Genomic DNA, 25,328 nt, shown 5'->3' with positions numbered 1-25,328 from the left:
AATTTGGTTTGTCAAACCAGACCATTTAGTAGAAGATGATTATAATAAATGCAATTTCTGTTCCACATACAAACAGTGGAAATTGAGTAGCTGCTTCTTGGTGCTGTTTAAAGTTGCTCTTAAAGTATTAGTGATCTGACAGTGCCCAAGAATCTCGTGTTTATGGCCAAAACAAATTAGCATGCAAACATTAAAACTTAACTACTGTAAAATAACAATAATTCTGGGAGTTTAAATATAATGATATTTTTCTCTTTAAATATTTATAAGGCAACAAAGACATTTTAAGCTTACTGCAAATTCTCAGATGTGGAATTTAAAACAGATGGAATGAATATCTAGCTTTTTCCTCCAGAGACATCACAGGCAATGAATGCATTGAGTGAACAAGATAGTTAAAAGGAAATAGCATTAAAAAGAAGTATTAAATGAACATGTACATAATATACTTTATCTAGATATGCCAAACACCATTTTTCCATCTTTAAAAACTTTTAATATATGGAAATTTTGTGGCTATCTTTACTCTCTTTTGCCTGCAATCATAAGTTCAGCCAGAAATAATCTGCCTCATTATGCAAAACAAGAACTGTTGAGATGCATGTGAAACTTGCTGCCATAACTTCATGGCACAAGTATTCTCATCTAAGTGCCTTTTTTTCCTTCCCCGTGTGTCTTGTCATTCACTGAGCGATGTCTAAAACCAGAGTCCAGTCTTGCAGTCATTAAGTATTGTCCGTTATGGTTGTGGTACATGAAGAGATCAACAACTCCTTAAGAAAAATAATCATAATATGCTTGAAGTAATTTGTAAGACCTGTTACTTCCTGTATAGTTCTGTTAAATATTTGTTCTATTGGGAACTTGTCCTGTACTTCTATAAGAACTTGCCATTAGGTAACATAATGATGTTCAGATGTTTCTGGAGCAGCGTTAAGTGAATAGCGTCAGATGGTGGGAGCTTCTGATTTCTGAAGATCTGTTTTTCTGTAGTTTCCATACTCAGGTTCAGTGAGCTCCCTGGATGAGCCCTGCCTCTGTCAGACACTGACAGAGGAGCGACTCTTCAGCCCAGTCCCAGATTTCTTTGGGTTATCCCATAAAACTTTAAATGGATTTGCAATATCCCTGGGAGAGAGCAGACTTCAGGCCCAGTGGCCCAGACATTCATTTACTTTCTTTTGGAAACTTCTAAATAATGTTGTATTTAAGCTTTATACATCTACTCAGAGTTATCTTTGCAGAAGCAGAATAGCAACTTGAGTTGGTTGCAGAGAACCTGGCAGTTTCATTATGTGATGCATCTTGTCTGAAAGGTGTCCGAACGGATTACAGGAATCGTGTGCTTATTTCTCCCCGCTGATTGGGAAGGAAAGCTTATGTGGCTGTATCAAGTGCAGAGACTGTGGATATCTAATGTTGAGTGACTGAGTTAATTGCCTGGGAAGTTCCTGAGACTCTTTGTACTGGTATTGTTGCTCAGATGGCAATGTCCTCTGTCAGATCTTGCTGTTGGCAGTGCATGAACTGATTCATTAGGGGACACTTAAAGTTCCCAGATTTTCTGGGGGAGCTGTTATTTGAACACAAAAATGCTTCTTTTCTTTCTCTAGTCTGTTAATGCCAGTCCTTAGAGTTCATATTTCTCTGTTGTTACTTGGCCCCCAAGAAAGTTAACCAGTGTTGGTACAGAGTGGTCTCAAGGTTTCAGGGTCATTCACAAGGCTTGTGTTCTGGGAGGAAGAAAGGAAATTCTACTCCGCAGTCGTTGCACACATGGAGGATATTGATGCCTCCTTTCCTTCCCAGAGAATCAAGTTATGAGGAGCAGCTGAGGGAACTGGGGTTGTTTAGCCTGGAGAAAAGGAGACTCAGGGGAGACCTTATTGTTCTTTACAACTACCTGAAAGGAAGCTGTAGGAAGGCGGGTGTTAGTCTCTTCTCCCAAGTAACAAGCAACAGGACAAGAGGAAATGGCCTCAAGTTGTGCCAGGGGAGGTTTAGATTGGATATTAGGAAAAATTTCTTCATTGAAAGGGTTATCAAGCAGTGGAACAGGCTGCCCAGGGAAGTGGTGGAGTCACCATCCCTGGAGCTATTTAAAAGATGAGTAGATGTGGTGCTTGGGGACATGGTATAGTGGTGGACTTGGCAGTGCCAGGTTAACGGTTGGACTTGATGTTCTTAAAGGTCCTTTCCAACCAAAATGATTCTATGATTCTAAGCTAACTGTTTTTTTGAAGGGTTGTACTGGACCTTGGGATCTTTAAATGCTGAAGTACCATAAATATTGTAGTTTGCCGTAGAGATGGAGATACCACAAAAAGGCAAGATACTTGATAGGTACTCACTGTGTTGTACCCTCATCTGGGAAAGCAGAGGTCTTCTTCACCTTGTTTAGGAGCATGTGGAAACAGCTCAGAAAACATATGCCTCAACTTTGAGACTGTTGAGTGTAAAAATGAATGAAATGTGGTTTATATAAACACTTATTAATGATTCATGTACTGATGTAATGAAAATATTTTAAAATTAATTCTTTTTAATTACATGCTCTGCTTAATAGGATAGTGGATAGTTTAAAAATAGGAAAAAAAAAGAAGATAGTATGATGGAGTATTTCTAAAACGATGTGTACTCACTCATTCCTGCAAATGAGCTCACAAAATGTATTGATTGCAAACTGTAACATTTTCTTTCTTACCTCATACTTGGGAGGAACAAAGAAACTACCAAATGGGAGAGAGAGCCCGAGAGGACCTCCTGGTATTTGATATTCTCCTTAGCTTAGGAGACAAGGTCGCATCTGGTTAGTGATCACAAAGATAGTCACAGTACTCTCTGCAAGGTTTGATTGTTTTTATACTGTGCTTAGCAATCTTCTTAGCATGAGGGGGACTGTTTGTTCTTTGATTTTATTTATTTATTTTCTTTATTTTTTATTTCTTTTTCCCCTTCACGTGCAGTCCTGGGAGTAATCCTTGAATTGGCTTCCCTCAGCGAGGTCCTTTGGTTTTCTTTGTTTTATTAGCACACAAAATGGTACAAGTACAGTCCTGGTGCTCGTCACGCTTTCAAGAATGATGAAATGTTTCTTTTCCTTCTCAATATGGGAATGTCATTTCTTTCTGTTAGTACTAGTCTCAGTTACAGTTGGTGTCATAGTCTACCTAATTTGCCCTGTAGCTTACCTGTACTGGAGACCGGTGGAGGAAAAAGCAGAGTTAAAATTAACACCACATTGGTAGGCTATTAATTTGATGAAGGGTCTTATTCTGTCTGGAAGAGGAGAATAATGTTTTTCACAAAAAGAAGTAAAAAAACTATGAAAATGTGCAGGGTCCCTTTGTATTAAAGAGCAGTATCGTTACCTGGATGTGTGCGAAAGATGCACTGTCTTGCAATATGCACAATAATCTAAATTTCTGCAATAGGTTGCTTGAACTGAAGGGTTTAACAGAACTAAATCTCTAATTTAAAAAATAGCTTTTAAATCTTTGTTTTCCTATCTCTGGTTCAAAAGCACATGCCTCTTGGAATTTTGTTTTTTGTCTCTCTCCTTTTAAATTCCTGCAGCGTGACCATGGTTAAGCATCAAGTCACAGGAAGGGCAGCACGTCAGTTTAAATGCTTGGCAAATTGTTGTGGGATTTGAATATATCGAGGAAGTAAACTATAGGGTTGGAGGTCTCCTGCCTGCGTGGAATACAGTGTCCTGAAGGAGAAAAGCCGCATGGGTGGAAGGGAAGAATGGAGGCTGGCTGAGCGCAGGAGTGGCTAGCCAGTGCCTCCAGCAAAGGAGTCCTGCATGGGTGGAGTTCAGGCGAAACTGACTATGGAAGTGGAGAGCTCTGACAGCGTACGGATCACTCTCTCCTGCAGTCCCCACCTTAAGTTTTTCTGTGCCAGAAAGATTTGAGCTTTGCAGGACAATCTGGTTTTGGTCAGGATATGGGATTGTCAAAATTCCATCAAAAGGATCCTAAACTGTCTCAGATCTTAAGGTCTCAGCAATGATCTACTTTTCAAGATCAAATGTAGTTCTTCATAAGCGAGGTTGTGTGCTTTCTAGTAGCACCTGCCTCTGTCTCAGCATCACTCAAAAAAACTGGGTATGCCCCCAGTTTCTTTTCAGATGAATCTTAAAGGGCATCACTTCCCAGATGAAGGGGGGTAGTTCAGGATCTCCTGCTGGTTCATACAGGACTGCATACAGAATCTGTACTTGTCTCTAACTTTGTCAATTTTTCATAGCCTGGAAATAGAAAGAGACATTGATGGGAACAGATGGGACTTGGTATCCAAGCATTAAAGTGCTACGGCATCATTAGAGGACACAGAGATAAAAAGACAGACCATTGTTTCTGTAGGACGTGTGTCTGAAATATGGATGCTTCCAACGAAACCCCTGTCTTACTTCATCTCTCCAAAAAGCAGTATTTCTGGAATAGTAAATATTTCTGAGAATGAAAAAAACAGGACAGAACCCTATGGCAAATACTTGGAAAGATAAAGCTTTCAAATCTAATTTATCCACTCACCATAATTTTTGTTCTGAGGGAAAAATGTATCAGGAAGCCTTTATTTACCAAGACCCCTAGCAAGTAGTTGCAAAGTCAAGATACACAAAAACTGAAATTATGATTGCAATGTTAAGTTTAAAATATTATGTGTTCATACCATATTTTTTTCTGTGTATATATACACCTCATATCAATGTGTACTTTTTAGAACAAAAATGTTTAGGTTTACTAAATTGATGGTAGAATCTGAGGCAGAAGTATTCACGAAGACCAGCTTTATCCAAGGGTGACTGATTTTTCTTCTGCTTGCTCTGTGATCAGTAGAAAAGGAAAACTTCTTGAGAAGACCTAACATCTGAAGTTAGGTTCCTCCTCTATATTGTTCTTTGAAGGAGTGTTTCTTCCTCTAATGTTTCATGAGGACCCCATAAGGAGACTGGCCTTTCTGTGCTAAAGGCAGCCTTTGTGCGTATTTGCCTGTGCCATTTTTTAACTATTTTAAGAAACAGTTATTTCAGGTATGACACTATAGTAATTTATTTTTAAACATAAGCCATGAGATATAGAAAATTAAAAAAATAATGTTCACTTGAAAAAATGTAGAGAAAAATAATTTATTCAGCCATATATAACATCTCCAAGCCTTGATTCACATGTGATTTATAAGCATCCCCTTGTGGCAATGTATCAGGACCACTTGATACAGCACTAGGTTTTTGCTAAGAAGTTGAATATTGCATTTCACATTGTACATGGAAGCGTCCAGCCTATGTTTTTAATAGTCCATAGTTAAAATTTTGTAATCTTCTAAACCTACTTTAACATCATCCGAATTTCAACTCTGCTTGAAATAACTGGCATTGGTAGTGATATTTTTAGAAAATTAACACAAGCTTGGATATTGTTAGATATAAATGTGAGAGGAATTAGGATAAACTTCAAATATATCAATTTTTTTTCCTAAGTATATGATTTGTCTGTGTAGAGCTTGCTGTACAAAGCTGTAAAAATATTCTTCCTACTAAGGTCATGTAGTTGCAGGCACTGAAAATCAGATTGTAACTTTATGTAATATTTACACTTTTAAACTTTTAAAATAGAAACTGAGGACTTAAATACATGACTAATGTTTTATCATGACATGCTTAATTCTTTGTAGCATGTAAACCTGATACATAACTAAGTTACATAAATGCCTGGTTGTCTGTATTTGGTCTGTGCTGTTGTATTTGAAGTTGCATTGATTAGGAGCTGTTGATACACGCCACAGACTGAAATAAGTATTTTTTCTGACAGATCAGATGTTAGGAATTGGGAGAAGGATTTCAAATTAATTTATTTCTTTTTGTCTAGCAGAGCAATATGTTTCTGCATTAGAAATTCATTACTATGAATATATTAGCTATGAGATTTGTTGCCTTCTTTGAATTAATTTAATTGATATTTTCCAGGAGTCTTATACCAACATCAAGCAAATTAGTGTTTGTCAGCATTCAGAACTCGTGAGTCATTCAGTGCTTCAGGGAAATGAGTTTTATTTCCCATATGCAAGTGTGATAATTCTGTGTTGCAATGAAAAGTAGTCGTAACAGATTTGGGAAAAAAATGTCTTTCCCAGCTACAATATGTAAACCAAAAGTTTTTCATAGTTAAAGCATTTTACTATAATTCAGATAAGTTTAATTCAATTCTCAGTTCTGTCACTGCGAAAGTGCTTCACTTGATCTTGTTGCTGTCTTCTGGCAATTGGGAATCCTGTTCACTTAATCCTCTCTGTCACCTACCTAGTCCTTAGCCCTACAAGTAAAAATATAAAGCTGAAAAAGGTATTAACTGTTCTTGCTACTGCAGTTCAGCATTGTAGACGGCCAGGTGAAGCTCAAAGCTCGTAAAGCACTTCAGGGCTTAAAAATTCTGTGTCTATGTTGTTAGTATTTAATAATGAATAAGCAGCTGCATCAATGTTTTAGCTAAATTTCTGTTTATATCCACTGGTCCTACTTAAGTAAAAGAAGATGAAGAGGAATGATGCATGTACAGTCTGCATATCATACACTATCCCAAATTCAGGGCTAGAAAACTAAATAGCAAACTCATTCAAAAAATTGACATTGACTTAAAGTTAAGAAAATCTAGAAGTGGAAAAGTTCAGATATGTTTACAAAAATTTTATTCTTCCCTTTCTAACATACTGTAATAATTACGATTCTCATAAGGATATGTTAGTTGATGTTGATTTTTCTTTCTTCATTCTACCGATGATTGAAACTTTTAGTAAAAAAATAAAAGTTTTAAAAATTGCTGGTCAAAAATGTCTCCAAGTATAGATCACAGAATCACAGAATGTTAGGGATTTGAAGGGACCTCGAAAGATCATCTAGTCCAATCCCCCTGCCGGAGCAGGATTACCTAGATCATGTCACACAGGAACGCGTCCAGGCGGGTTTTGAATGTCTCCAGAGAAGGAGACTCCACAACCTCTCTGGGCAGCCTGTTCCAGTGTTCAGCTACCCTCACTGTAAAGAAGTTTTTCCTCATATTTATGTGGAACCTCCTGTGTTCCAGCTTGCACCCGTGGCCCCTTGTCCTGTCAAGGGATATCACTGAGAAGAGCCTGGCTCCATCCTCATGACACTTGCCCTTTACATATTTATAAATATCAATGAGGTCACCCCTCAGTCTCCTCTTCTCTAAGCTAAAGAGACCAGCTCCCTCAGCCTCTCCTCATAAGGGAGATGTTCCACCCCCTTAATCATCTTCATGGCTCTGCGCTGGACTCTCTCTAGCAGTTCCCTGTCCTTCTTGAACTGAAGGGCCCAGAACTGGACACAATATTCCAGATGCGGCCTCACCAGGGCAGAGTAGAGGGGGAGGAGAACCTCTCTTGACCTACTAACCACACCCCTTCTAATCCACCCCAGGATGCCATTGGCCTTCTTGGCCACAAGGGCACACTGCTGGCTCATGGTCATCCTGCTGTCCACTAGGACCCCCAGGTCCCTTTCCCCTATGCTGCTCTCCAACAGGTCTGTCCCCAACTTGTACTGGTACATGGGGTTGTTCTTGCCCAGATGCAGGACTCTACACTTGCCCTTGTTATATTTCATTAAATTAAATGTGGAGTTTCTCTGTGATGTGTGAAAACCACAGCTTAATCTCATTATTGGTACATTGATTCAATTTTAGAGCGAACTTCTGGAAGGAAGGAGGGTGGGCTGGAAGGGTGGAAGATCATGAATCAGAAAAGACAGATTAAGGTGCTTCACCACATTGGCTTGAAGGCTGTCAGAGCGTATTGAAATGCTGCAGTTGTGCAAACAGAGAAGGACCTCATAAGTTGTCAAGGCTGGCTTAGAAAAAGTATTTTCATTTTTTTAAATGTTTCTTTTTCAAGTATTTTTTTCCAAATCAATGTGATTTTGGTGATACTCATTGTAATGGTATTTTTATCAATAATGCTAAAGTTCTTTAGTTTAGAAAAATCTGGTTTTTTTTTTTTACTAGATCTAATATAGCTCTCTCAATTGTCAAAGTAATGCTTTCCTATTGTGTCTGCCTAATACTTGTCTAGCATCTTACTTAGAAAAAGAATGATGAACTGACACTAAGTTAAAACTTGATGATTTTTTTTTTTTATTATTCTTTTTCTGGAGGAAGACTGGTACTTTTGCCAAACGAGAAATGATCACATTATTTGATTGACTGCCACATACTAGCTATGCTAGGAGCTGGAACTGTGTAGCATTCAATAGCTTTTGGATCGAGAAAGTATAATTTCTCTAAAGGTGTGACTAATCTGAATAAGTTTTTGAGCATAAGATCTGTATTTTAAACACCACATGGATTTCTGAAGTCGCTATTTACGGAAACCATTACAGTCTTTTTGACATTGTTTGCCTGTTCCAAGTGTCTGTGATTTCAGCCTAGCACAATAACTGAGTAGGAGAGGGATTATCGTCTTGGCAGGAGGAAAGTTACTCTATTAGGACCACACAGTGAAAATTTCCGATTATCTAAAGCAATCAGATTTATATAGCAATAGTTGTGGGAGGATTAGATTCGTAATTTGGGGAGGGGGAGGAGGTGTATGCCAATTTGTAACCCTTAACAAGGAAACTGTAATGTGAAGTAGTTGCAGAGATAGGAATCGGCAATGAAAGGAAATGGATAAATGCATGTGTAAGGCAAAAATTCTTCTTTCTCTTTATTTTTCAGTTTCCAAAAGCTAGGCACAACCTGGTGGAAATCAGCAGGAGTCTTTCTTTTCTCAGCGGAGCATTCTGTGTCTTGTAATACTGGCTGCTGAAATGCGTCTGCTGGGATTCTCTCTGGTACTTTTCTGGTGTGATCTCCCTCCTGAAAGACAAAGCCCATTACTTGCCTAGCTCCTAATTTTGCTGGGAGGTGAATTGCCACATCAGGACCTTTCTCAGTAGAAGCTTTCAGCACACGGTTGAGCTTGCAGCATGTTCTGTTGATGTGGCTCAGCAGATCTGTTCAGAGGCGTGGACCCTGTCTAGATGAAGTGTGTGATATCTTTTAATTAGCCGTGCTCTACCCACTGTCCATTCCTAGTTGCATATATAAATGCGGGAGTGAATAACATTGTGCTTCAGCCCAGCAAAGCCACTTACTTCCCAGATGACTCCTCTCAGTGCCGTATGCTTCCTATGAATATCTTCTTCCACAGTGTTTGAAGCAGGATATTTCATTTGCTTTCCGGCAGTGTTGAGTGGCACTGGTAGTAGTTGTGTTTCAGTGATTTTAAGGCTGTCAAAAGGGTAATATATTGTCACGGTTTAAAGCTGGGCTGGCTATTAAACCTGTGGCAGACACTCTCTGTTAACCCTCCCCCCCCCCCCCCACTCAAAGGGAAAGGGAAAAGGGAGAGAGACTTACGGGTTGGAAAGTTAAAACAGTTTTAATAAACTATAATAATGAAAAAGAGTATAATAATAATAATGGAAATAATCAAATATATACAAATATATACAAAACCAAGATCAAGAGCTTGGAAATCCTCCTCAGGAAGAGTTGCTCCCCCCAGCACAGGCAGAGGAGAAAATGCAGTAGCTCCCCCTGCCCTCACACCTGCAGGCTTTTAACTGGAGAATTGGCAAAGCTGGTACCAATCAGTGGGAGACAGGAGGACCCCTCCCTCCTGGGCCCCACCTCCAGGAGGCAGTGGGTTAGTGATAAATAGGAAAGTGAGAATGACGTGTATGGGATGGAATATCTTGTTGGTCAATCTTGGGTCACCTGCCCTGTCTGCTCCTCCCTGCAGGTGCGACCCCCCTTCAGCTCTTCACTCATAAGCAGTGAGGAATTTAGCAGTGACCCTGGCCTCTCCAAGACCAATTGGCCTGGTCTGGGCCAAACCAGGACATATGTGAAGCAAGGTCTCCTGGTGTGGCGTGGAGGCTGCCTGAACATGATAGCATTGAGCGAAGGGAAGAGCCATGTTCAGCTCCACGTGGAGTTAGTTCAGCAATGACTAGCAACAGGACTAGCAGTGATTGCTGATATCAGTAGTAACTACTTCAATAATATGGATGTCTCTTTTAATTGAACTGTGAGATGTTTAATATATTGTTGCTGTATATAGCAATGACTTTAAAAGGCAGAGAAAAAACTTCTGTGTATGAAAAAGAAAGAAAAGATGCATCCACACTTCTGTACCAGTGACTCCAGCAAGCCTTCGTGATTTCTGTATGTGCCAAATGCCATATACGGGCTCTGTAAGCTATCAAAACTTCCAGCTGCTGCTTCTAGATGTATGCACTGCAATTCTGCCTGATTGTGGGCAAGTAATTTAACAGTTTTGTACCCCTGTTAATTTTAATCTGCCTTGCTTAGTGATCCTTGAGATAGAGATTATCTTTTAAGTGCATGCAGTTTGCCTAGTAGAAAGTGTTGAGCCTCGGTTAGATTGCTAGATGTTGCCTAAAAGTCTATATATTTTGGGGAAATGTCCACTTGGAGAATAACGTAGCTTTGTAGTCTGTTCCAGTCAAACAGATGGAGTATGTTGAATGCAGTGAAAACACTCCTCCTCATCCTCAGTGCCTGATTTTTATCTTTAAACACAGCCCATTTTGATCACTGCCTCATCGAGCATGCCAAGTGTTGCCTTTGCTGTCTTGGACTTTGTTACATTAGGGTGTCAGAAAGAGCCTCGACTTTTCCTGAAACTCTGCCCTTCTGAGAGATGTGTGGTGATTCTGTGGTCTTTCAAATCGTAATGTTAGGTTTGGGAGGAAAGAAAATGTGTTTGTGTTTCAATGGGTTTATTCTATATGTTTATTATTACAGACTTTTGGGAAGTTTTTGTGCTCAACTGACAATGTAACTTATCAATTATTGTTATGGAGGAGTCACAAGAGCTGTATTCATTCACATTTGGCTTAGGTACATGTTAGCTTTGCCCAGACCTCCAAACCTGCCAAAGCCCAAATGTGGAATGTGATGAGTATGGTAAAGACTGGACTGGTGAGGAGAAAAAAAGCTATTCATGCAGAAGACCTAAAATTTTGCCTGTAGTTAGTCTAATAGAATATTGTAATGTGTATTATTATGCTTTATTTCTGATATGTTGGCAGTTTTCAGTGTCTTCTGATTTTTCTGCAGTAAGATCAATTTAGTTGCTTATTCTGCCTGCCCTTAAAAGGCATATGGTGAAGTCATGCTACCTTTTTTAGTGAGTGGCATGATGGCATGGCTGGCATTTGTGTTCTGCTGCATGTGTGTTTCCAGCCCAAATGACTAGGGACCACTTCGGGGTGGTCGCTGCTGGAAATGGTCTTCAGAGAGGGATTCCCAAGGCTAGATTTACACTAAATAAACAGAGACCATGAGGGGAAAACTGTGATGCGTTAGGAACCTTGGTTTGGGTTAAAGTGATAAGAATAGCTGCAGGACATCTTAAACTAATTTAGAAACTAGAAAAGTGAAGGAATCCAATCTAGTTTATTTTGTAAATTATCCACTTTCCTTTTCAGAGCTCTCTGCCTTACTCTCCTCTGTTCAGTATGACTAGGTATATAATCCAAAGAGATAGCTGAGAAGATTCAGCTGTCAAAGATTCAGACTTTGTAAATACAGGCTTTTTTAGGCAGTGCTGTCAGTATTGCTACATTTGTTTTCTCTGTTCTGCCAAAACATGTTCCTGGAAGTTTTTGTTAGGCAAGATGCAAGAAATTGAAGTAAAATACCAGAAAACACTTCTTTATATTACAGATAAACCTACTACATTGTTCATTACAATTGCTTTAGTTATTCATGGAAATGTCCATAATAAACCAGTGAACATGTGTGTTGTATGTTTTACACAAAGAAGACATAATTATTTGACTCCTACCCATACGCTCTTACCAGAATGTTACGGACATGAGTCTTTCACTCTTGCACATTGGCAGAGTTACAATGACTCTACTTTCTTCAAATACTCGGTATTAAAAAGATATGCTTTATGTTTATCTTTGCAGATCCAGAACGCTAATGATGTGCTAATAGCACCGCTGGAGAAGTTTCGTAAAGAGCAAATAGGAGCAGCAAAAGTAAGTGGCTGTGGAAACAATTCTTTTTCATTTCATTTTTATTTGAGTTTATCAGTGTGTTTTGAAGGCTGAACTGAAAGCAGGCATTTCTATTCAAACATACTTGTTGCCATCCTCATTAATGTATTAGTAAATTATACTGAATCCTTTGCTTCAGAGAAGGAGATGATTCAGAAATGGAGTTTAAAGACTGATTATATGCATTGGTGTCCTGGTTTGGACTAGGACAAAACCATTTTTCTTTTCAGTGATTTTTCCTTTCAGCTAAGTTTCTTCTAAGTAACTGCACTTTCTGAAGCTTACTACGTGTTTTTCAGACAGCGTCCGCTTCTAGGACTGATAATTCTTGAAGTTTACGGTTATTACTACGGTAAGAGTAGGAATGGTATGCAGAAAGGCTCTAGCTTATACTTACTGCTGTAGAAACCAAGGTCACTGCTAAGTTTCTTAGGGTCCACAAGTGAAAGGCCGTAAAAGAGTTGCGGTTGTGGGGAGGAGCGGACAGGGCAGGTGACCCAAAATTGACCGACGAAGTATTCCATCCCATACATGTCACTCTCAGTATAAAGCTGAGGGGTCACGAGGCTCGTGCTCTCTTCTTCTATGGCTGGTGTCTGAAAAGGACTCTGTCCATTTTCTCCTGCTCTCAACCCCAATCCGTGCGATCGTGAATCTAGTTCCCATCTGTCGCTGAGTCCAGTCTGGGACTTCCCGGAGCCTGCCCTCCAGCGCCAGTGGCAACGTAATCATCATCAGGGGAGCTCGATCTTGGTTTTGTATATATTTGTATATATTTAATAATTTCTATTATTATTATTATACTCTTTTTTTCATTGTTATTGTTCATTAAAACTGTTTTAACTTTCCAACCAGTAAGTCCCTCTCCTTTTTCTCTTTTCCTTCCCCTTCTGGGGAAGGAAAAGGTTAATAGAGAGCATCTGCCATCCGTTCAATAGCCAGCCCAGCTTTAAACCCTGACAAGAGGGTACAGCTCTTGCTACTATTGCATATTCTTACCATCTGGAGTTCTGTTCATCTTCTGATGTCTGTATTTACATTACGTTGCATCTTGGGTTAACCCACAACCGCACAGAGGGTTCAAACAGCTGCTGTAGATGCAGTAGCACTGAAGTGGCTGTTGTATGAAGACCAAAAGAAGTCAGCATGCTTTAAGCATACTCTCAGTCTCTGCTTTTCCTCTCCACTTTACATGGCTGATGCAGTGTAGTGATTCGTATTTATATTGCCAGAGTATTCATATCACCCAGAGATTTTCCCATGGTGGAAGTGCTCCAGTTGGTGGTTTACGCCAGTTCTCTGGTGTTAAGTATTGCATCTGTGTTAGAGAAACAGTGCAGGTTGTCTATACTAGGGTTCAGTAGTCAGCCCAGGAAATCAGATACATTGGGGAAAAAGATGTTGGAATGAACTGTTAGTCTAGAAGAGCTATTTTCAGTCTAAGCCTGGAGTCTTAAGTGGTTATCAGTGACTGCTTTGATCACAATCTCAGAGAGATGCATATAAAGGCTGCGGTAGTCAATTAGAGGTGTGGTTAATAACAGCTCTGTCTGTCTACATAAATACGCTAGTTCTGAAGTATTTTGCATCCTGTATTAGCCCTCATAAAATTTTCTGGGAAATTTGCCATCTATAAGGTTAAATGGGTACAAAAAAAATCCCTCTTTGATGTTGTAGCTGAGGTTGTGCTTGTGCTGTACTCAACCAACCTCAGAAGAACAGAGGTATTGGAAAGAGAGACCGAAGGTTTATACTTTTTGTACTGCTATTGTGAGTGTGTAGCAAACAGATGAAGCTGCTTCCGCACAGGAACTAAGTAAATGTTTGAGAAGAATTTTTACTGTGAACTTGAGGTCAGATTTTTGTGAAATGGATGTTCTTTACCCTCTTACTTGATATGTTTTTGTGTACAACTGCATTCTTCTCTTGTCACACCCCTATGCTGCTGTGAGTTGCAGGGCTGGGAGTTTATTTACCGTGCTGCACAAATCAGAATTTAATCTCAGCACAAAGTTATTTTCAGTTTTCAGTAGGTTTTAGTTGCATTGTTCAGTTCTTTGTGTTACCATTTCATTTTGGATTCCTATAGTTTAAGGGATATAATTCTTCTTCTGTGGAGAACCCTGTTTGACAGCCTAACCTGCTGTACTATTGACTGTCCTGGTACGTCAGAGACACGATCCACAGGTGGTTCACAGGGCAGAATTATATGAGACATTCATGTCTCCTTTGAATATAACACTCAGTAGATGTCAACACATATTTAATGATCTAATTGAAGATGACTCCTTTCTTTTTTTGAATCACTAAGTATTTAGCATTAAAGGCAGGGCACTACAGGACAGGTTGAGTCCTCTCTGTTCGGTATATCACAATGGCTGGTTTCTTTTCCATATCCCTTACAGATAAAGTATGGGCATTTGCCCATATTATATAATCTGTGGAAACAGTGATCATTTTGACTTTTCTATGGTCACACAACAGTGTACTGAATGAGTTCAGGAGAGAGCCTGGCTCAGCTAACTCTTATTCCAGCGTCTAATGCACTTTACTATGCAGTGCTGCATGTGTTTGCAGCAGTCCAGGATACTGGCTTGACACATTGATACCATATAGAGAGCTCTGCCAGCTCATTGTTTTATAAAATGTCAACTAAACTCATCTTTTCTTGCACTGCTCATGCAGTTCAGCTGTCAAGCTCAAAAATGAGAGATTCAGACCACCTGCATAACTCGGATTGTGATACAAACATTTGCTTCTGAATTGATTGTTATCAGCAGAAGCAATTATAGTTGGCCTTTAACTAAATGGGATCAACACAAAGAAGTGAGAGAATAATTACATTTAATACTGTTTTTCTAGTAATTACAAAATAGCAACGTGTGATATAGGAATAATGAGACCAGTATGAAACAGAGTAGAAATTTGGGCTTTCTGAAACTCCTTGTTAGTAAAGCAGAGAACATGGTCAGATCGCTTACCTCCACTTCTGTTCACTGGGCTCAACCCTTGAGCATTTATGAACTCATATAAATATGGGATGAGCTGAGCTTGCTAGTTATTTATCTGCAGTTAATGAAGGTTTGCACAGAAATGTGAGTCTTTGAACTCCTTTAGGGTGATCCAAACTGATAGCCAAACAAAAACCGTAGACGCTTCCTTGTTGCTTGGATTTTGGCAGCAAGTTTCACAGGACACTGGGAATGTAACTATTTATTTGAGGTCTTCTCTAAACACCTCAGCTGTATGGACTATGTATCAACTGTTACTTTTTGCTCTGAAATACCAGGTTTGATCTGTTTTTTCCCCTAGTATTAACTTACAACAGTCTGTGGAATTGTATTCGTATCAAACCCAAACTCACTCCTGTTTCTCTGTCATCCCTCTCCCCACCAAAAAAACCCAAAACATTTCTGTGTATGTGTTCCTCTCCAAAGAAAGGCTGAGATGGTGCAGACTCCACAGGAGAGCTGATAGTTATGTCATATTATATATTTCTAGAGCTGTGAATTTACGAACATCTTATGGAGCAACATTTTAAGAGATTAGGTATAGAAGGTTAATTGTAGATGCCTTTTGCATTGGCAATTTCCGCAGCAGCTAGAGATGCAAGCATCTGGTGTTTGTGATCAGCCTTACACTGTGAGTGTGCATTTTATAAACAGTTGGATTCTCTCTCTTCTAACTGGACTTTGAAATTATTAATTTTAGTACCCTGTTAAGCTGTGTTTCCAAATTTTTGGTCGAAAAAAAAAATTATTAGATAATTGTGTTACCAGTATATGTAATAGGAAATTATATTAGGTACTGCTGTCAGATTTTGGTGGGGGGAAGATTATCAGTGAGTGCTTAAAAGTGCTTACTGGGCTTTTTTCTTTCTTTTCTAAAACGCTAGATAAAATTCAGCTGGAGATAAAAACAAGCAATGCCCCCCACTGCCCCACCACACATGCAGAAAAATAAAGAGAAAATGTTATAGATTAATGACAGTTTTTACTATGCCAGTCACCATCTTATTTTAATAAGTCACTTAGCAAGATTTTTACTACCGTCGTGAACTATGTAGGACTATCCTATTGTTGCGTTTAATATAGAGAATGAGAATATTTTATTCTTTCTTCAAAATTGTATCAAGTTTAGGCAAAAAACATTATCACAGAAATCAAAGAGAATATGGAGGATAAAATATATCCTGTTGATGTTACAAAGCTGTATTTCAAATACAAGGACAGCATAAACCCAGAGTGCAAAGTTCAAGTGTTTTTGGAACATCACAAGAATAACATTAAAGACCAATTCTTCACATGCACTTCAAAAACCTGAAGATGCCCAACAAATATGAGAAACATTCCCCATAAAACATTAGTGTTTGTAATCAAACCAGCAATACACAATTCCACATCACTTGCTCTTCTCAATTTATACTACTCGCTCTTCTGTTTTTATTGCACGTATTTGATCTCTTCCTTTTCTGTACACACTCACTTTAAATAAAGCTGAGTTCTCTCCAGAGACTACACAAACCCAGCTTTGCATTGGATAGCCTGTTGATTTACTCCATCTGAGTTTAAAAAAAATGACTGTCACCTCTGCAATTATTGTAGAAACGCGAGCAAAAGCTGGGTGAGGTAACTGGGAAAGGATTTCAGGCACGAAGCATTTTGCCTTATTTGGTAAATGTGGTTTGCAAGTCCCCAGCTGGTAACTGTGGTGAGATCATTGTGTGATGTGTTATGTACAATAAGGCCAAACTTTCATGTTTCTTTTTATGCATTGAGTACAGTATTTAGCAATATTTGTTCCAACGTGCACAGGCGTTTAGTACAACTTAAATCAGATCAAAGACAACAGAAGCAATTTTGGTTTTAACACCTAAAAGGACGATTTTGTTTCCTCCTTACAATTCCATGTATTTGTTTCATGAAATTATTTATTTTGTCCAGGAGGATTATTTTTTATTATTATTTACTTTCATTCATTCATTCATTCATTCATTGAAAACTGTGAATTCCTTTCTACTTGGAAATAAATCCATGTTCACTGCTGGGATTAATTTTCCTGCATCTATGCTCACATCTATTCTCACATGATGTAGGCATGCAGGAGCTGGCATGCTCGCTCTGTCTTTTATTTGGATTCTCTGGAAGTTGAGGAGCATAAAACAAACAAAAAAACCCCATTTTTTAAAGTCTGTCAGAAAGTTGTCAAAGCAGAGTTTTAGATAGGTATTTAAGAAATGCCAGAATGCCCATTTTGTGGGTTTCTTGGTATCTAATCAAATTATACCACTTGCTGTCCTTTAACTGAGAAAAATGAATGGCCTTGCTCTAGTAGGTATGGTAGAAGGTGTTGCATTGTAAGCAGCATCTGTTACTCGAGATTTGGTACTTGTGTCCACTAGTTTTGGGATATTTAAATGTCAGTCTGAACCATAGAGGGGAGGGGACCAGGGGAAGGAAGCAGAAATAGAGGCGAGGCCAGGCCAGGATAATTGATGGCCAAATGTTTTGAGTTAAAATGCAACACACTTTCACAAAAATGCTTACTACTAGAGTTACCTGATATCTTTTTTTGGTAAGATAACTTACTCTGTAAGCAAGGAAATGCAGCAGATCAAACCTATTTCTGTTTTAGCAAGACCTTTAAAGCACTCTATGTGAGATGTTATAATTTAGTTTAGATGGGGGCTAGTATGAGAAACTCGATCTGTCCAAGGAGCTGGCTAATGGGGAAAGGGCAATGAGTTTTGTTCATGGGACAGATTGTCTGGTTAGAGAGAAGTTACTATTAGAAGATCCCAAGGGGCAATTTGAGATGGGTCTGTTGTTTTATTTTCAGTAATGACCAGGTAAAAAAAACCTGGTGGTGCTGACACAGCTTGGGGTTGCCATAGGGTGGGGGTGTTGGCAAGACAGAGGAGGAGGACTGGAGGGTTGGGAAGGAAGTGTAAGATGAAATGGCTGAGCAGGAGGAACTGAGGCTGCTTGATGGTCACCGTACAGCTGAAAACCAAAAATTTGCTTTACCGATAAGAAGCTCAAGTGGCAGTCTCATTAGATATTATTGTCTTTAAGGACCTATCCCTGACTGATAGAGAAGTACAAATTTTCTTTAGGTTTTCTTTTACTTATATAAATTCTCAGGTTTTGAATTAAGCTTGTAAACTGTGGAAGAGTTGTAAATTGTGTTTGTAAATACATTTAATTCCAAGGCGTTGGTCCTAGATCATTTTTATCTGAGAAATAATTCAGAATATGTTGTCTAATCTGATATCTTATTTAAATTAGTATTGCCAGATGCAAGAACTGAGAAATTAGGAGGCTAAGCTTAAAAAAAATACTGTTTTTATAATGGTAAATTTTATTTCTGACAGTAGTAAGACATGTTGACAATTTGAAAACTTCTTCAGATTAAATATGGTTAAAAATGTTTGTTATTTCATCTTTATTTTTGCTATTTCCCTTTGGATTTCAGTGTCTGTGCATAGAATGTTCTGTGAATTGACCCAGATCCTAAAATGTAGAGTAGGTGGATTGCTGCTTTATTAGATGCAGCTGTCTGCTTTTCCCTTTGTAATTTGCATTTAACAAAAATATATAGTATAAAAATTATTTTTAAAATATAACAAATGTATTTTTACTTTAAAATATAGCTATTCAAATAAATTTATGGAAATAGGAAGCTGTGACAGACCTACAGCAATTTGGTAATCTCTATTAAAATTATTTTTTAAAAGGTAGAAAATAAGTGTAGTGCTGTGGTATGACTAGCCACTGCCTCTTTTACGCTTCTGTATGTGAAATATTTGGGAAGTTTCAAAAATAGTGATGAAGAGCCCAGTGTGCACATACTTCATCTTTTCAGGCAGCCTTATATTCTTCTGCAGAAAGCCAAACCATTAAGCGGGGAGATATCTCTGGCTGAGCACCTGGACCCAGAGGTTTTTTGAAGCGACTAATCTGTTTGGGGCAGCTCTTGTCATTCTGCAAATGCAGCAAAATGATTTTCTCATTGGAGTTTACTGCAGTTCAATAACTGTTTCTCAATAAGTTGAGAAACTTTTAGGAAGATAACAGGGAAAAAAGAGAACAATCCTAAAGCTTGTTTCACTTCTTGCATATTCCTTTAAAAAACAAGAGCGAAAACTCAAGTCTCTTAACTAAAAGATTATGGACACAGTGATTAAAAACTGTCAGTTCAATCCATTAACTGCAGGTCTTTGTTAATAAACCAGTTAATATTATGTGCAAAGTCTGTTTTAATAAATTCTGTTAAATGCATTCTTTCTGTTAAAAGTTAGTATGATTCACTGGCTGACTGAATAAAACCAGTTTCTGAAGCTGTGTTTTTTCTACGCTTTAATAAAATTATAATTTGCACCCAAATGAAAAATTAAGAAGGATTCAGGAAGGTTGCATCCTGACCCCGCACAGTTGCTACAATCCTGCTGGACTCCTGAGCCGTGATTGAAAGTATGAGCAAGGACATTCACCTCCAGATTTAACTTCCAGTTCACAGGGGAACGGTACTTCTTATTGAATGCTTTGAGACACAGAGGATTTGGCAAATATTTTCAATTTTTTTTTTTTTTAAAAAAAAAGCTTTTCTCAATCTCAGTAGGATACAGTAGCTCTACTCATGTATCATGTCCTTTCTAGCCTTGCTGTTGGCCACAGCGTGGAGAGGATTATGTTCCACACTTAAAAATCAGGTCTCAAGGTTGTTGATGAGACTCTTCAAGAATCTCCAGGAGTATTTAAGAGAAATATAGGAAGTGGCCAATTGCCCGTGGCACAGAGCAGGGCAGGACTTGGAGGAGGCAGAGAGGTTAGTATTCTTCTCCCTGCACAAGCTCTCAGTCTTCATTCAGCTAGTCGAAGGCACCTACTCCCCTGCTCGCCGGCGCTCAACATAAGACTCCACCCTGAATTTTGACATCCTTTATCACACCAAATTCATCATGTTTTCAGGAAGGCAGCTGCATTCTCTTACCCTACAGGGATTACTTCAGAGTTGTGCTCATGGATGTTGCATAGTGCCATAGCTGTACCAAACACTTAACACTTAAATCATGAGGCTTTTTACATGGCTATAAATTAATCTGTTAATCTTATTGTGTTACATGTTGGGGTTTTCTTCAGCAGTCTTGGGGAAAATGAAGATCTCTTTCTCCATTGCTTCCCTTTCTTCTGTGGTGTATTTAAGATAACAGCATAAAAATAGATCTGTAATGTCTGGGCATTACTCAGATGATGTTGAGTCTATGGGTCTTTATTCCACACCTATGGCGGAGTTATATTTTTTGTTCTAAATAGAAAATCATTTGATTGGGACACTTGGCTGTATCACCATAGGTTTCCCTTCGTCCAGTATCATGTTCTGTCTGTGCAGCAGGTTCTGCAGGGGCCTGGGAATGTACAGACTTGCACTCTCTTACCATTGTAGCAATTTTGCTTTTGGCAAAGCAAGTATAAAATAGCTCTGTTTCAAAGTGTAGTGGGTGATAGTAGCTGTAAAGTATCAGTTCTGTACTGTAACAAAAGATGGGCATCATTACTTGAAACTTTCATGTGTCTTGGTTTAGATACAGGAGCATCTTTCCACCAAATGAACCAGCTTCATTATTTCAGGATCTTTCAGGATACAGTAGCCACCACAGAACCATTTGTTCCTGTGGAGCTTGCCAGGAAGGGGTGGTCTTGGATGGTTGTTTTGATGAGGATATCATCCCTCCCAAAGAAGTAAACTGAGAGCACTGGTTGAGCTTAACACCACCCCTGGGGAGGCATGACTCTTCACCCCAAAGTGATAGTTTGTGTTCCTTTATCAGTGTTGTAAGAGGGACTCTAAAAATAGATGTTTTCAAAACAAAACAAAATCACTTCTGACATTAACCACAGACTGTTTCTTTTTTTTTTTTCTAACTGTAAACAGCACAGCTTCCAGTTGTGTGTATTAATCTAAAAACTTTCTCATAACACGCCTCAAGTTCTTCCTCAGGTCAGCATTGAGGTCCCGTTGTGATGACGTGGAGGGTGGCGTGGGACCGTGAGCTGTGCTGAACGTGCTACTGGCATGCTGAAATCAGCAGTGCGGCTGATTCGTTGGCATAGACGGGAGAGAGATTCCGAAAGAGAGTTTTTAAAAAGAAATTACTACTTAAGAGATATTTTTATTTTCTGCTTTTAAAATAAAGCAGTGAGTATGTAACGTTATAAGCTAGTCTGTCAGAATTACTTTATTTCAATGACGTTATGTTCTTTACTGCTTTTTTGCATTTACTTTGCTTTAAGTGCACAAAGGAAAGAAGGTAGTTGCTAACTGTGCAGATGAAATGCCCTTTTCATACACAGTTTACTGGTGTACCGGGATGTTACTGAAATACACTTCATTTGTGAGGGAATCTAGCATAGGAAAGGAGGCATGGAGAACTTGAAATGACAATGTGCCTCCATGGGGAGGAAAGAAAGGCAGTGCTGGTGGGAGGAACGTGGGCGAGGAGAGCAGCAACATCAGGTGCGGGTTGCCAACAAGGCAGCTGCTCAAGGAATGGTTGATGGCCACTTAGGGAGACGGAGGAACGGACAAAGAGAAGCAACGATGGCGGGAAGAAACGATGATGGAGACCAAGGGAAGCTGTGTAATTACTAGTGTAATGCAGTTTTAAAAATTGGATGTTCTTTTTGTAGTTGAGAAGTTCACCACTCTGTTACGGTAAAAGCGAACCTTACTGTCAAGCGCAAAGATCGTGCTACAAAAGCTGTCGTGCCTGTAGCAGCCCTGTGCTGTGCTTACACTCCGCATAGCTGGATACCGTATCTTTAGTATTTCTGTGCGCCTATGTTAGTAACAATAGAGCCAAGTCTGTCTTCTCTGTCCTTAGTATGAGAACTAGAGAATCAAGAAAAACAAACCTTTTTTCACTGCTGGCTCAGCATTGGTTGGTATGACTACTGATCTTGAAAGGCCAACTTCTGGCTGTCTTAAAGATGAATGAAGCTGAGAGATTTGTTCCTGCTTAGTCCAGGTGCTGATGTGGAAGATGAAAATTGGAGCTGCCTGTTCCCCATGAGATTGACCTGTCAGCTTCAGTACCATCCATTGTAAATGCTGATTTTCTTCTGTCTGTGCAGGCCGTGTGTGGCACTGTTTGCATCGAGGAGTTGGCTACAACCCACCAGACCTATGCAATGGTGTTATGTTTGTCTTTTCCTGTAAACTTTATTTTCTTTCTGTTCGCCCCACTTTGACATCTGAACTGAACTGAATTTTGTGCATATGGAAATGAAGCAGAAACAATAAAATGCATTGTATTTTTTTTTTATGAACTTTAGGAAGCTCTGTAAGCTCCTACTGGAACTAGATAATGAGAAAAAAATACAATTACTTTCTAGTTGTGTAGAGAATATTTCTTCTCCAGTCTGATTTTGTAAGTGTCAATGTCAACAGGTTTACATGGATAGTGTTTCCAGCTCGCTGACTTCAGCGTTTTGAATATTATAAATCATAACGTGTTATTGCTGATTGACTTTTATTTTTGAAGAATAGCATGCCCCAAATGTGACTTGGCTTCTTTCCTTTTATCACGTAAGCGATGACTTAGGATTGGGTTGTGTCTTTTCTTGTCATTTACTTTCTACTCAGCATTTATAGCTATATTGATTTCTAACAAATGTCTGCATTGCTTATGACATGAGCAGTTTATTCTGTATGACTTTTGATGAAGTATACAGAGTTAATTCAAGCTTCTTTCTGAATTCCTGAAGAACATGGGTAACTTTCTTTCTTAAATCATTTAAAGTCACAAGCTTTTGTACAGCAACAGGAGACCCTCTTGCTGTTATGATAAAACATTTTCAACTTCAGAAAACTTATCCTAAACCTGCTTCAGAGAAGAGTTTAAAAAGTCAGTTTCTGCTGTTCTAGGGAGCTGCTTCACATTGTTTAAGTAGTAACATGCTAATATCCTAAGTAAGATATTCCAGCAAAAATACTTCATATTTGGTAGACAGTAAAAACAATAAAACTAGATTACGTGTGTAGTTACCACGTCCTGGTGTTTGGGCAGGGATTTAACAGATTCCCAGACATGTAGCAGCTACTCCTGGAATCGGCAAATGCCAAATAAACTCAAGACAACTCTGCAGCTGAATAACAGGGAGTCTAATGTCTCCTGCTTTGCTTACCTGCCAGTATTGGCAGGTTTACATGTCTTTTCACAGAAGGGCGGGGAACTTTTAATATTTTTTTCCATTTCAAGAGAGAATTTTTTGGAGAGAAACAAATGACATCCTACAAACACATTTGTTCATTTAATAGTAGCTTCTTAATTTGAACAGAATTTTAGATGTCATAGAAATTGTGAAACTTTTCTGCTTTTTATTTAGTCTCCACTGGTACGTACCTTCTGTCTGCACACCTCTGATAGAATTAAATGGGGAAGTATTAGGAAATGGCTGTAGGATTCTCCTCTTCCAGGAAACACTTTTGAAAGTACCTGATATTTGGACCTGTCAAGGCATCACAGAGGGAAAAGAAAATTTTCTTCAAAAGTTTATGAACCTGAAAGTAAATTCTCTCTTGCAAGGTTACTCAGTATTTTACACAGATGTGAACTCCATCCTGAACTTAAATTAGTTTTGGGTTGTTTAAAGTATGTTTTTAGTTTTATGCATATCTTACCTGATTTTAATTGAGGCTATTTTTTAAACTGCCAGTTTTTAATACCTGTCTTTATAGCTTTAATGCTGCTAAACACTCTTGTATTTCTGGTTTATTGCCTTGTTATACTTCATAGTTGCAATATGTTCTTTTTATTATAATTATTTGTGTCTTACACCATGTTCTTTTCTCAATATTCATGGTTTGCATATGGTTGTTCTTTTTTTAGTAAAGAATTGATTTAAAGATTTATAGTTGTTAGGACATTTAATTTTCGAGATAATGTGTTCAGCTACAATTTGGAAGTGTTTTCACTAGCAGTTATGAGTAACATAAGTCATAATTTATGACTACATAAACCCTATTTTAGATTGAGCAGCAATCATTTCTTTATAAATTATGATATAACTTTGTTCCACATCCTATTATTTGCTAACAATACAGAAATGATGCCCTTTAATATCCTAGCTTTCTCACAGATTTGGAGAAACCCTATAGCCTCATGATACATTAAGATCTGATTGGGAGGAGGAGGAGGAAGGAAGGAGTTTTATATCCTCTTTTCACTTTTCCTTTTGGAAAATCTCTTTTGGCCTTACGTTGAACTGTGAGCACTCACATAACAAATCAAAATCTCTACCAAAAAGAAATTCCCCCATCCAGGCATCTATCAAAGTGCCGTCTGTGGTCTCAGATGCCTATGATAGTTTCAATTTTATTAAAACCAAACAAAAACCACCACCACCCCCAACCCAACAACCACTTCTATGAGAATTCTAAGCAAAACCTCAGGCAAAATAAAATGGAAGGTGAATTTATTTCTTTTCTCCTCAGAAGAGAAGTTGTTAGACTCTGAAATCTCACATTTTCCAGGAAATCCGTAGGATCTGGGCTCAAATCAGTCTTTGCAAGCCTAAGTTTAGTTTATCTTCTAGTCTACGGTTCTACTTTTCTTTGTCCTACTACTTAGTAAGAGATGATCCCCAAAATTTACAACTCCAAACAAAATTCCAATAACTTTGTAGAAAACATTTTGAATTTTTGTTTGGAACGTAAATGAAAAAGGTGGCTTTGAAAAATATATTTGAAGTCTAAACTTCCAGCAGTGAACCATCTCCAGTGTATTATTATGTTGACCTTTTTGCAGTTGTTGTCAGAGAGAAAGAAAGGGGACATGGCTTTATTGATCTCAGTGGAGCTCACCATTGCTTTCAGTTTCTTCCACTGACAAATTTGTCTGACTTGATCTACGTTCGAGTTGTACTACTTCATTTCTGTGCCAGTTCTACAGTTTCTGCATCTCAGCTTGAGTTGGTGAGAAAAATATGTACTAATTTTGGGTGGGGGAAAAAAAGAAATCATCACAGCCGTATTTCACAATGTTCACTTGTTTCCTAATTAAGTGAGGGATTCTCATAGAAGTTTTTTCTCCAAATAGTTTCTTTGCAATGTTTTCTATTTTCATTTCCTTTCTTGATCCTTTTAAAATCACCTCTTACAAAACATGTTTATTTTATGGTTGTGCAAGGATATTGTTACTGAAAATGAATCTGAACTAAATGTGCAAGGT

General features: G+C 38.5%; 1 protein-coding gene across 1 annotated transcript in view; it reads left to right on the top strand.

Annotated features, from left to right (window-relative positions):
* The window catches only part of ARHGAP42 (Rho GTPase activating protein 42), a 187,079-nt gene that overhangs the window by 81,024 nt on the left and 80,727 nt on the right, over window positions 1-25,328 (top strand). The window contains exon 4 of the mRNA XM_068419399.1: window positions 12,008-12,079. Within this exon, the coding sequence (XP_068275500.1) occupies window positions 12,008-12,079 (72 nt within the window). The remainder of the gene's footprint in view (window positions 1-12,007; window positions 12,080-25,328) is intronic.

The sequence above is a fragment of the Nyctibius grandis genome, chromosome 2, assembly GCF_013368605.1.
Source record: "Nyctibius grandis isolate bNycGra1 chromosome 2, bNycGra1.pri, whole genome shotgun sequence".
NCBI classification, from domain to species: domain Eukaryota; kingdom Metazoa; phylum Chordata; class Aves; order Nyctibiiformes; family Nyctibiidae; genus Nyctibius; species Nyctibius grandis.
Note: the sequence above shows the minus strand (reverse complement) of the source record. Positions and strands in the feature narration are given on the sequence as shown.